Genomic DNA, 13,677 nt, shown 5'->3' with positions numbered 1-13,677 from the left:
TATTAGATTATTTTGATTTATTACAGCAGTTAGCTTGAACTCTGTGTCAAATACTGAGCTTCAGTAAAGATTCAAGTTGCATTTATTTATATTTCCTATCACCTTAAATCTACAATAGATCACTGTATCTTTTACAGAGATCTATTAGATATTTTATACGTAAGAGACAAATAGTGTTCTTTTAATATGTTGGCATTACTAAATCTGTCTGAATGCTTACAAATATGTGTAAAAAGAAAATTTACAGGCTGTGATAACTGTTTTTGATAAAATGAAGAGTAGACTGATATATTAAATATTCCTTTAATGGGTGAGAAAATCATACCATGTCATAATTGCTTTAAGTCATTCAGAATAGATATCAGAGCCTTAAACAGGCTGACTTCTGCTACATGGGTCAAACTGGGCAGAAAATATACAAACACATAACATCCTTATACAATATGATGTAACACTATAGCTCAACTTACCTCAAAATATATAAAGCATATAAACAATTACAGCAATATGATACAACAAACACAGCAGTACTACTAATCCAAAATAATCAAAGCTTCATAGAACTGAAACAAACATTTATTTTTAGGTCCATTCTGCTGCTGATACATACTTTAGGTTTCTGAATATTAAACTTGTTTCTGCCTTTCATAGTGTTTAACTTGAAGGCCCTGAGTACTTTCTCCCACTCTTAAAACACTTGAATGATAAAATCATTTTAACATTACCTAATAAGACTGATTCAGGACAGACAATTAGTTCTTTTAAACTTTCCTAGCAGTCCTTCACAAACAGGGAACAGTCTGTCTATTCTCTCCATCTGTCAGCTGCTGCTGGCTCTTCCTCCTCCTCTTCCTCACACACTGCTGAGTTTGTCCTGGTGGATCATCAGGGGTGCAAAGCCTCACAGATGATGTGCAGCAGTGGGTCCCTCAGTCTGTCCTCACTCTGGACACTTGCAGTTGTCACACATGGAAATCAAATGTATGATAAGCTCAAACACAAGTGTAACTTATAAATACATGTTCATACTTTTATTACACAATAAGAGAGAAAGAAAAAGAGAGAGAGTGCAGGACAGACAGACAGGTGACAGTCTCAGGTGTATACACTGCTACAAAACAGCACAAGAGAAGGAGGATTTAGTGTTTGTGTTATTACGAGTGCTAAACAAGAAGAGTTCCCAGATGGTACAGTGGACACATGTGACTCCTGTGATTAAAGCATCTTTCTTTCAGCTTAACGAGTGAACCGTCAGCTCGTTCAAACAAACGCTTAAGTCCGTTTGGCTCGACACCACCGAACAGAGGCAGCAATATAACATAGCTAACATTAACAGTGCAGTGAATCCTGCTTGTGCCGTCATATTCAGGACTACAAACCGAGCAGCATTCACCGACTTTCAGCTTGTTGTGTTTGTGGATATATGACTGACTTTAATTATTCATAAAATTATCACATTCTCTGTAAGATTGAGGTCGACTATTGAACGGCGTATTTTTTAAAGGCTTTAAAACCAAGTTAGCGCTGAAAGTACTAAAATCACTAATGTCACATAACTTTGCTGACATGTGACCAACAGTAATGTTTTAATGTTCTTCGTTATTAAACATTTACACATAAATAAGTGACATAATATTCAGTACCTACTTTTGAAAGTTTACTCTTCGGCCGCCCCGATTCAGCCATTCGCCGTTTTTGGAGCGACTGTGCCACACTCCCACCCACACACCCTCTGAACGTGACCGCAAACACGCCCTCCTACACTTTTTATGTAGCCTGGCTGCTCCGGTTTATTTGCTGATGGGTTTACCTCGACTGACGACTCGTTCAAATAAGGTAAATACGACCACGTCACTGTTATGAAAAAGACAGACAGCTTATAGTTCTACAACATCTAAAATCACTCTGCTGTTAATTTGTTTGCTAGATTAGCCGCTAGCATACGCACTGTGTTGGAGGCTTGTTGCTAGCTAGTTAGCCATGCTGCACACCTGTTATGGTAATAGTCTATATTTTTGAATGATTCAGCAATCCTTAGTTTTTGTTATCAGAATCAGAATCAGAATTCTTTATTGATCCCTAGGGGAAATTATTTTGGTTACAGTGCTCCAGTATAAACAGTAACAGAGACAGACAATACATTACAGACAAAGAAATAGACACAATATATACAATATATACATGCAGAGGGAAGGAATATAACGAGGGAGGGATTAGGTGGATCAGTTTTTAAGAAGAAAGCTTTGATGAAGTGATTTTATTGGTCTTATCTTTTATTTATATATATATATATATATATATATATATATCAATTTTTGGACAGCGTTGAGATTGTGACAGGTTTAAGGACTACTGAATATAAAAAGGTTCAGTTAATACTAATTTATATTAGTTGATATAAGGACAAAAATAATAGTAGCCCCCTTTAGCCCCCTCTTGTGGCGGAAACTGGTCCCGCGGGCCAGGCCTTACTGCACATTTGCGGGCGGCCCGCGTTTGCATAGCGTTCATGGGGCCGGATACCGAGCTGACAGCTGGTAACTGTGCAGGGGCGGGTCTAGCAAAGTTTTGCCAGGGGGCCAGGTAGGGCATTAACTAGGGCTGTTCGATATAACGATATATATCGGATGACGATAGAAAAACGTCTATCGTTTCATTTTACGCTATCGTTTGTTTCGTGGTGTCGCAAAATAAACTGTTTACGGCAATATTTTTTCATCATTTTGATGGTCACTGTAGTGTCTATATTAATTTCTTAAAGTTCTCTCTTTCTCTTATATTTAATATAACCACACTACGGACGGACAAGCGCTTGTTTTTTATGCGTTTTCGTTAGCAACAACGACGGTAAAACCACGGCGTGTCCGCTTGTTTATTTTCCACATAAACCTTTCACAATAAAGCTCAAGATCCTGTTGAGGCTTTTCAAAATAAAACGAGTCACGTGAAAGATGCAGAGTATTAACGGATGAGAAGCAAAAAAGAGCCGCCAGGTGCTAAAAAATAAACCTTAGACTCAAACGTTAGAACAGGCTTTTCCCCGCAGCACGCTGTGTAATAAATACTCACAAAGAAAACGGCGGCCGTTACAACTTACGTCTAAAAATGTATAGTTCCATGCATCAGTTAAAACACTCGACTCCAGGTACACGACGCCCAGCTGGAAACACTTCACGCAAGTCGAGATGCCCGAGATTCACAGAATTTACAGGAAATGTTACATTTTTGTAATTTATATCGTTATATCGACGATAGATGTCTTAATATCGGGATATGAGATTTTGGTCATATCGCACAGCCCTAGCATTAACAGGGAAAGGGGGGCACAAAGAAATACTTTTCTTTCTCATTCTCATTTAAAACGTCTAGCTTTTAACAAATAATTATCTGAAGCTTACAACCAAAGTTTTTATCTGATGTAAAATGTATAGAAATCATACATATACCAACAAGACAGTGTACATCACTGTCACAACAGTGTTCGTTTTCATTCAAAGGCTTTATGGCTTTTCCTATAATACCTGGTGGGCCGGTCTCTAGTCAAAATACCCGGACCGATTTTTTTGTCCCAGTCCAGCCCTGGGCACGACACGCAGTGAATTAATCTGAGAAGGTGCATTAAAAAATAAATGGCCGAGTCATCGGTGCACATCGCAAATTAGCTCGCATAGACACATTAGTTGTGCCGCTTCTTAATGACGTTATCTTAGCTAACAACCCCAACTACCAGATTCAACTTGTAATTGGCTAAAAATCACTAGCCTACCGGTGAGAGGGACGTTGCTAGCTGGCATTTTTTTCAAGCGATGTTGAAATTTCCACATTCTGACACTTCAAATGCTTCAGGAGCTGTCGGCTCAGCGCAGCATCAGCACCGCGGAAATACACGGATACATCCGTAGACTCGAAAGAGTATTCACAATGCATTTTCGGGACTTTCAGCTGTATGGACCAATGTTTTCTTTTCTAATCAAACCAGAACGGATTAATGAGCAGCTGGATTTGTCTCTCTTTAACTGGCTGGACACAGAGGACATCAAAATTCAGCTGATTGAACTGAAAAGCTCGGGTCAAAGTTTGCAGAACTACGAACGCAGCTGGAATCCATAGCTGTGCGTGTTCATGGAGCTTGCATTTTCACCTGCTGGACATCACTACCTGACAAGGTTAACTGTCTTCAGAACATTGCAGAGGCCTTATTGACAGTATTTGGCTCTACATATCTGTGTGAGAGTGTCCTCAGGTAGCCGTCTGAATGCTGGACGCTTGGAGACCTGTGTCTCTGAGTGGGAGACCAGAGATCACATTAACATGTGTATCCCTGTATTAACAAACATGCCATACTGGCCCAGTTTATTTTTCTTATCATTGTTGTGAGGAGACCATAAATAGCATTTGCATTTTCTGTTGTACAGTTCTTTTGCTTTTATGAAGTTCTTGTTATGGACAAAACGTGTCTTTTTTTTCTTTGATCAAAATAGCTGATAAATATTCGCTGATAGCTGCCAACATCTGTGAAGAAATATAATTCTATAAAGTTAGTGTGTAACTGTTAATATACAGCGTTATTAAATGTATTGCTAATACAATCATATGGCAGATTGACTTCTGAGGAAATTTTAGATGGCACTCATCATCAGAAAGGTTGCCTACCCGTGCTTTAAGGATTTAAAATGTCTTGTGAGGGGAGAGCGAGAAGTATAGCGAGATAAAATAATTTTGGTTAAGGTTACTCAGAGTTTAAAGGTGAAGCTGGTCAAATAACCTGTTATGTTTCTGCCTTATTTTTTTTAGGAAGAAAAATGGCCCTTTATGTTGAAAATTGTATCATTATTATTATTATTATTATTATTTAAAGACAATACCATTTTGAAAATGTACTTAATGTACTTAAAATAGCACTTTATTTTTAAGTCTGTCCAATTTTTGTAAGGTATAATATTTTTTTGTTTCTCTGTTTTGAATTGAAATGCAGTTTAAATGCTTTTTTTCTCCAGAAATTAAAAGAGCTTGAGTTTATAGTATTCATGTCCATATCTATCATTTGATTCTGTCGCTCACTAAAACCCTTTCAAATTAAAAAAAAAAACATTTGCGCTTTGGGGCCAATTTTCTTGTGCGATTAATTGAGATTAATTACAAAGCCTATAATTACTTAAATTTTTTTTAATCGAGTCCCACTCCTAATATTTATCCATCTGCTGTAAAACTATGATATCAACATACATGGAGATTAGGAGCATTTTCTTAATATTTATTTTTTATTACACATTTTTTGTTCTGTAATAGGACTATGTATAGCTAATATCTTTAAACGACAAGTTATGAAAATGAAAAGTCAGACTGTCAAAGGGCATTAGAATTGGTGTGTATCTCTATAGAAAGACTTGCAGTGATGCTTAGTGTATTATTCTTTCTAATCTATTAACATGGAAATCTTCCTCAAAATCTTGTTTTCTGCTGCATCAGAAGGGGTCAAGCAGACCACTTGTTGTTGTCTACTGTATCAAAAATTCTACTTTATCATTTTCTACAAATGTGACGCTAGCTGCCAAGCTAGAAACCAGCTTTACACTTAGTGAGGGCAGAATAGCTACTCCATGAGATAGGAATCATAAGACTCACAGGATCAGAGATTAAAACATTTTCAACAAAGAGCTGAACCAGACTTTCTGTATAGGCGAACTGGGCCTGCAAATCGACAATATATTGCTTTTAAAAAATTTGCAAAGATACGAATTTCTCAATCCACCACATCCCAAAGATAGTGGTGGAGAAACTGAGATCTGCTGACGGCCTTAACAGTCACCAGATCTTCTGTATTTTAATGAGCCCTTCCAGTCTGTCTTCAGTTTCCTGTTCTTAGCTTACAGGAGGAGCACCGCAGTGTCAACAGGGGTAGCAGAGTAGCTCCAGCAGACAAATGTACATCAGGTGAAAGGTGACACTAGGTGTTGGAGTAAGGACTCATTTCAATCATTAAAACAGAGTTATCTGGAGATACCATCCTTTGTGGGAAAGCAGAACCTTCCAATATTGTTTTTTTCTTCCAAGTGAACCAGATCCAAATCCCACTTAATGACAGAATTACCACAGCGGCTTTCAAGCCAAATATGAACCAGGAAGAACCTGTGTTAGACACAAAAATGTTTATGACAAGTTAGAACTGTGAAAGAAGATTCACAGTAGAGTTTTCACTCATGTACCATAGTTTATATTAAGGAAAAAAATACATGAATGAATCCCCTTTATCAGAGTTAATTTTTATTCATTTATATACCATGTGTCATCAATGATGGCAATTTGATTAAAGAGGCTTATTTGACACTAAGTTAGTCTCCTTACCCACTGCAGTTGGTGTGACTGGTGTAGGTTCAGTTGTTGGTTCAATACACAGGCTGTTACTGTCCACATGCACCCACCCTAATATCTGTGTCCCATTGATTGAGGTGCAGTTAATGAAGCCTGTGAGCAAAAAACAAATAATTCATGAAAGACCTCCAAAGTGAATTAGTCGTTATTATCGACTTTTATTCATAATGTTATCACTCACTACAGGTCTTCTGTTCTTCTGAGACATTACTGACGTTGTTCCTGACTGAGCAGACCAGATGTCCTGAGACGTGCTGTTTCAGTGTGATGATGTTAGTCTCATTATTTCCAGGAAGGAGCTCAGCATCTGTCAGTGTGTGTCCATCCAGAGTCCAGCTGTACTGAGGACTGTCCCCTCCCTCAGAGGAGCAGGACACCCTCATCTCTCCCTGGGACAGACACTCAGAGACCAGCAGGACAGAGGACACAGGAGCTGAGAGAAACACACAGATGACTTTTGGTACTATAACAAGATGCACTTTCATGCACTATGCTTCCTTCTATGTAACTTTACATGGTCTGAAACTTGGTAGGTGATTTTCCATAGTTCCTAAAATCTACTACTTTGCAACACTATCGGTTATGGAATATCTAGGAGGGAAGAAATATCTCAAAATTATTTGCTGCAAAGGCAGCATCCTGTTACAGTAACATACACAATTTCAGTGAGCTCTTTACAAATATTCATTAATTCACAAATGTTTGTAGAGGCAGACTGCATGGCTAGCTGCTTGGTTTCATACATCTGTGCCAGTGGAACTAAAAACATCAGAATTCAAAGATTAAGAGATGTGCCCGAATACTTTGGTGAATGTAGTGTGCATCATGTAGATTATCATTATTCATGGTTTGCTAATTCAAAACAGGGGATGCACAAAATGTACGTATGTGAAATTCTGTGCTGTGTGTTATAAAGATTACCAAAACAATATTGCATTTACATCAATTAAAGGCTGCATTTCCCAACATTTACCTTGAATGAACAACTGTAAAGTCCGCTCGCCTGATGAATATCCATCTGAATTAAAGGTTTGAAGGGTATAATTACCACTGTCATTCCTTCTCAGGTTATTGATCCTAAATGTTCCATTACTGGGGAAAAAGTGAGATCTATGTACTAGGGTATTAGAAATAACCTTATTCCTCCTCACATCTAGTATTCGTAATGAATTCTTTAACAGTTGGTATCTAGGTATTTCTGAGGTGCTGTCCATCAGCTGGATGTCCACAGTTCCTCCCAAAGCTCCATAACACTGAGCTCCATCCTGTCTGCGATCAAAGTGAGTTTCCACACCTGCAACTTTTGAAACATTAAAAAAGAAAAACATTTGTAATTCGTTAGTTTCTACCAAATAAATTACAATAAAAACTGAATTAACATCGTCAGCAAACCAAAATTTACTGATGTGAGGACTTTTACTTGTAGTAAAAAGTAAAAAGTATTTTTAGTATTATCATGTTTATACCTAATACCAAATTATGTTTTGGATAACTCAGTGTTTTGATTGAATGGCATCAAATTATTTATAGTAGTACTACTGCCATAAATCTGTCTTAATATTTTACTCAGAGTAGGTAGCAGTTTTGCAAATTGTAGGTAATAGAGCCTCAAGAACAAAATGCTGCATCCATAATCCCAAAGTTATCCAACATTTACTAATATATTAATAAATAAGAAATACAGGTAGACACATTCTCCACATTTTAGACGAATGCAAAAACTAAAGTATTTTCATGTGAATAAAATAAATGGGTGTTCGTCAAACAGAAAACAGGAAGCCATATTTCAGCAAAAAGAATCCACACACAAACAGGATGGAGATGTTCATTTCTGAAGGTAGCATTAAAAATGAAAAAGTAATGCAACCGATACATTCTTCAGCATATCAGTAGTCACTGCATGACATAAATAACTTAAGATCTGGATTCCTAGTTACAGCCAATCAATAAGTTGAGACAAAGTCTTCAAAATCAGGCAGTCCATCAAAGTAAAAAAAAGCTTGATGTCTCTGATAGAGGGTGAAAGAATAAAGTCCTTTAAAAAGCCAGAACTCACTTAAACACACTGCAACAAGGCTACCAAGGTGTATAGTGGGCTAAGAATTTACCACTGCTACTAAAACTGGTAAAAAGACAAAAACGGAACTAAAGCTCTTATCAAATGGTCATGTACTAAAATCCGCTGTTAAAACGATACGGGCTTTTTTCTGTATGTTCCACAGTTGAAATATAGGTCACACAGAGCCAAGCAGAGATGCAGAGTTGATGCACACACATGTGCAGCAGTGTTCTGTTCCCTACAAAGAAAGTGCGTGCACAAAATCCAACTACCACCACCACCTCCCGTCTCCCAGGGCAACAAGAGCGGAATCTACCAAGAGGCATGTTGAGAATGAAGGAGAGGAGCAGGAGGAGGAAGAAGAAGAGAGAATGAAAGAACGGGGAGACGGACACAAAAGACAACCCAATCTACCAAGACTTATTCTAATAAGCTGCTAGGAGGAGGATACTATAGGGGTAATCCCTGCTGTGGGACACCTGTCTATGGGCGAGTGTGGATAATGTGGCTACCGTCTGATGGATACAGATAATGGAGTACATGCTCAGACAGTTATATCTGGCCTTGGTATGTGTAAAAGAATGATGTCTGGTTTATTTGCATACAAACTACTGCCTAAACTCTATGTGACAGTGGATGCAATGACACAAACACATGTTCGCATGTCGGTTTTCATGCAATGTCCTCCTTCAGTGTTTCACATGAAATTTAAGTATTTCCTGCTTCCAATTTGTTCAGAAACCAAATTATGCAATCGACTTATCCAATAACCCTCCAAGCTCGAGGAACCATTGATGTTTGGGGTAAGTTCTCCATAATAAACTGTTTAAATCTCATGCAGGGAAACTGAGAATAACTAGTCCCATGTCCCCACAATTTTACACAGTATCATTTTTTTGTACAGAGTATTCTTTGGCTAATTTGCCATAAAAGAAATCATGTTGAATTACCAAAGAGCACTAAAAGGGTTCTTTGTGAATAAGAGTGTGTTAAAAGATGCCTGTACCCTGTTTAGCCTATCCCACCATTATGAGTGACAGAAAAGTTTATTATTTGGCTTCGCTGGGTTAATTCTTCCCACAATTGTGCTGTAGACCTTCTCCATGCTGCCCCGCGCCCACTCTGGAAAATTACTTGCTTCTATTTTCCTTATCATGGCTGCCCTACAGCATCCTGTTCCTCCCGATCATATCTTCCCCTCCTCCTCCCCTTCAACCACCACCTCCCCCTCTCCATAGGGCTCTCAGTGGGTGCTTCAACGCTAAGGAAGTGAGAGAAGTGAGTGGCTTTTTATTAACAAAAAAAAAAAAAAAAAATCACTTCCAGCACAAGTTGAGGGCTGAAGCTCTCAAACAATAGAGCATAAAGCTGTTAGGAAGGGAGAGCGCAAGCAAGGGATGAAGAGTATATAAGGCACAGTGAGAGGGGCTTAGAGTCTGAGCAGGAGAACAGATCAAGAGAGTGACAGAGAGCCCAGGAGGAAATCAAACCCACATCTGAAGCTTACAGGAGCACATTTCTGGTGCAGACAGAGCAGCTCAGTTGAAAGGTCATTCTGTCACCTTGTGGCTTAAGTACCATTCTAATGCTTTTTTAAAAACAAACAAAAACAAAACAAAAGTAAACAACAACCCCGTACTGAATTAAACAGTAAACCCAACCTGTTAGACTGAAGCGGAGCTCATTAAAATCCAATTCAGCTACCGTCGAGTATTGGCCACTAAATGTCCAACAATCCCAATCAGTCTCCGCAGTCAGCGACACGCGCCTGTAAATGTCACGGCATTCCTGCACAAAACTCTCGAGACAGTCAGCAGCAACCGGTGTGCCAGAGGATGGAATCATGCGCTCGGTGTGCTGGTCCCTGCCATCAGTGAAGAATCAATTGGCTGCTAATGGAACCATTTGAGCAATTAGTACCATGACAAATTCATAAACGATGATTAGTAAAGTTGGTTGTCAGTCCAATTTCCTGATAGGATCCAGTTCAGAGGCATAAACTACCAGCCCCCATTCCCCTTCCCTAACATAACACTAATACAATAACCGAAGGCCAGAAAAGCAGAAAATTAGTGGTTAGCCCCATCAAAAAGCCCGAGTACTTCAGAAGAGCCGGCATTACTCAGCATTTAGATGTCATGTAACATAACCCTGAAATGCTATGGTTCCCTTCCGAATTATGAGACTGTAAAATGCTGAGAACTGATAACCAGACTGACATTATCTCCAAACAGCCAGAGAAAGATTCAAAAAACAAAAAAATCATCTTTTGAAAAAAAAAAAAATCTGCTTATGTCAGAGGTTTGCTTAGTAAAAAAATTCCTGTGGCCATGTGACTTTGATCCAGGATCAACAGTTTCTGCGCTCCATTGTGTAGAACAACTGAATGAGAGATTCCAGAGGGGCCCCAAGCAAAATGATTAGGAGCCAACTCTTAGTATAACTTCATTCATTCCAAAGTTATATTTGGAATTTAATCGGTTATCTACAGCATCCACCATTATCCATTCATGTGCATGTCTTGCCCTGGATTAAAACTCCAGATTGCAGTATTTAGACACTGATGCCTGCCGCTGAAAATCCAGAGTTCATCCAAAGGCGCCTGCTCCTATGGAAGCAGGAACGCAGCTATCCGTCACGGCAGGTTCAAACTCCAGGAAGCAGCGAGCAAAGGCATCATTATGTTCAATCAGCCAACACAAAAGACTCTGTACAGGCTACTTACGACAATTCTCCTCATCGCTGCTGTCGGGGCAGTCATCATCTCCATCACATCTCCACATGATCGGGATGCACGCTCCGCTCTTGCATTGAAACTGCCCGGTCTCACACTCTGACTGTGTGTGAGTTCCTGTGTTTTGAGGGGAATATTTTTAAAAAAGAAAGAAAGAAAGACAAACTGTCCGTCACTTTCATTTCTCATTTAGAGATCACATTGTGAACGTCACAGGAGTGAATCAGAGAAACAAAAATACAACAAATTACAAACAAGTTTGAGAGGTTAACTGACAAACTTTCATTTGTGACTAATAAAAGTGGGAAATTGGTAAAGTTGCCCCAATCAATAATGTTGCTGCTGTAATCAAGTATTAATTCAAGTGTTGCTCAAATGCCAACTATCCCTTTTTCCACCATGACTGTAATGGGCATGCTGTTGTTTATGTACCACTATGCCATGGGTGCTTGAACGCTAAGGAAGTGAGAGGAGTGGCTTTTTATTAAAAAAATAAAATAAAATCACTTCCAGCTCAAGTTGAGGGCTGAAGCTCTCAAAGAATAGAGCATAAAGCTGTTAGGAAGGGAGAGCACAAGCAAGGGATGAAGAGTATATAAGGCACAGTGAGAGGGGCTTAGAGTCTGAGCAGGAGAACAGATCAAGAGAGTGACAGAGAGCCCAGGAGGAAATCAAACCCACATCTGAAGCTTACAGGAGCACATTTCTGGTGCAGACAGAGCAGCTCAGTTGAAAGGTCATTCTGTCACCTTGTGGCTTAAGTACCATTCTAATGCTTTTAAAAAAAACAAAAACAAACAACAACCCCGTACTGAATTAAAAAGTAAACCCAACCTGTTAGACTGAAGCGGAGCTAATTAAAATCCCATTCAGCTACCGTCGAGTATTGGCCACTAAATGTCCAACAATCCCAATCAGTCTCCGCAGTCAGCGACACGCGCCTGTAAATGTCACGGCATTCCTGCACAAAACTCTCGAGACAGTCAGCAGCAACCGGCGTGCCAGAGGATGGAATCGTGCGCTCGGTGTGCTGGTCCCTGCCATCAGTGAAGAATCAATTGGCTGCTAATGGAACCATTCGAGCAATTAGTACCATGACAAATTCATAAGCGATGATTAGTAAAGTTGGTTGTCAGTGCAATTTCCTGATAGGATCCAGTTCAGAGGCATAAACTACCAGCCCCCATTCCCCTTCCCTAACATAACACTAATATAATAACCGAAGGCCAGAAAAGCAGAAAATTAGTGGTTAGCCCCATCAAAAAGCCCGAGTACTTCAGAAGAGCCGGCATTACTCAGCATTTAGATGTCATGTAACATAACCCTGAAATGCTATCGCTCCCTTCCGAATTATGAGACTGTAAAATGCTGAGAACTGATAACCAGACTGACATTATCTCCAAACAGCCAGAGAAAGATAAAAAAAAAAAAAAAATCATCTTTTGAAAAAAAAAAAAAATCTGCTTATGTCAGAGGTTTGCTTAGTAAAAAAATTCCTGTGGCCATGTGACTTTGATCCAGGATCAACAGTTTCTGCGCTCTATTGTGTAGAACAACTGAATGAGAGATTCCAGAGGGGCCCCAAGCAAAATGATTAGGAGCCAACTCTTAGTATAACTTCATTCATTCCAAAGTTATATTTGGAATTTAATCGGTTATCTACAGCATCCACCATTATCCATTCATATGCATGTCAGTAGTAATATAGCTATAGCTTTTTTTGCCCCCCCACCCCCACCCGCATCCCCCTCCGCATCCCCCTCCGCGTCCATGTGTGCGCACGAACGGACTTTGCGCGTGAACGGACTTGTGAGTTCAGAGGTCATATGAGTTTACATGTGTTTAATGGCATTTTATTTAATGAAACCATTATGTGTTTTAATTAAACTCTTTTTTAAAGGATTGTATAGGTCTCAGAGCTCTGTTATTTAGACATAGATGATTTAATTTAACTAGTTTAGGGGTATTTTTCTTTAGGGCTCTGAAACACACAGAGGCTAATAGTTTCAAACAGAAAGTTTTCCACCTTCTAAAAAACACATATTCACACACAGCATTTAATTTAACTGTTTTAGGAGCATTTCAAACAGAATACCACAAACAGCAGGCATTCCTTTAGAAATAAACAGGGATTCTTAATTCTGCAACAGCTAGACAGAGGGGGGGTTACAGTTAGACCCCCTACAGTCAGCAGAAGAGGTCATCCTTATCAAGAGCATCTCAATTGTACTGCCATAGTTTTCAATACAAACAGTCTCCTTTATCTTATGGCAGGTCCATCGGAGCCACCATAGCTTTTTCACCTTTTATCATGCCATTACACTTTCTACTGACCATCCTCCAAACAGGCTTCACCTTTTGTTTACACCTTTATCTCTGCATCTCAGAGGCCAGCTGAAACCAAGCCCCACACCTATATAAAAAAACGCCCTAATCAAACACCCTGTATTTTTCCTCACTACTTCACATCGGTCCTTGAGAGCATAACACTTTCGTTCATCAGCACGAGCAT

At 39.2% G+C, this 13,677-nt stretch overlaps 1 protein-coding gene across 1 annotated transcript in view; it reads right to left on the bottom strand.

Annotated features, from left to right (window-relative positions):
* Positions 1 to 13,677, bottom strand: part of LOC102077425 (uncharacterized) — a 139,170-nt gene that overhangs the window by 80,429 nt on the left and 45,064 nt on the right. Inside the window, exons 6-7 of the mRNA XM_025912000.1 lie at positions 11,157 to 11,282; positions 7,346 to 7,672 (exon numbers count right to left, since the gene is read on the bottom strand). Of these exons, the coding sequence (XP_025767785.1) occupies positions 7,346 to 7,672; positions 11,157 to 11,282 (453 nt within the window). The remainder of the gene's footprint in view (positions 1 to 7,345; positions 7,673 to 11,156; positions 11,283 to 13,677) is intronic.

Source organism: Oreochromis niloticus, linkage group LG2, assembly GCF_001858045.2.
Source record: "Oreochromis niloticus isolate F11D_XX linkage group LG2, O_niloticus_UMD_NMBU, whole genome shotgun sequence".
Taxonomy (NCBI): Eukaryota; Metazoa; Chordata; class Actinopteri; order Cichliformes; family Cichlidae; genus Oreochromis; species Oreochromis niloticus.
The sequence above is the reverse complement of the archived record's forward strand: the minus strand, read 5'-3'. Positions and strand labels throughout refer to the sequence as shown.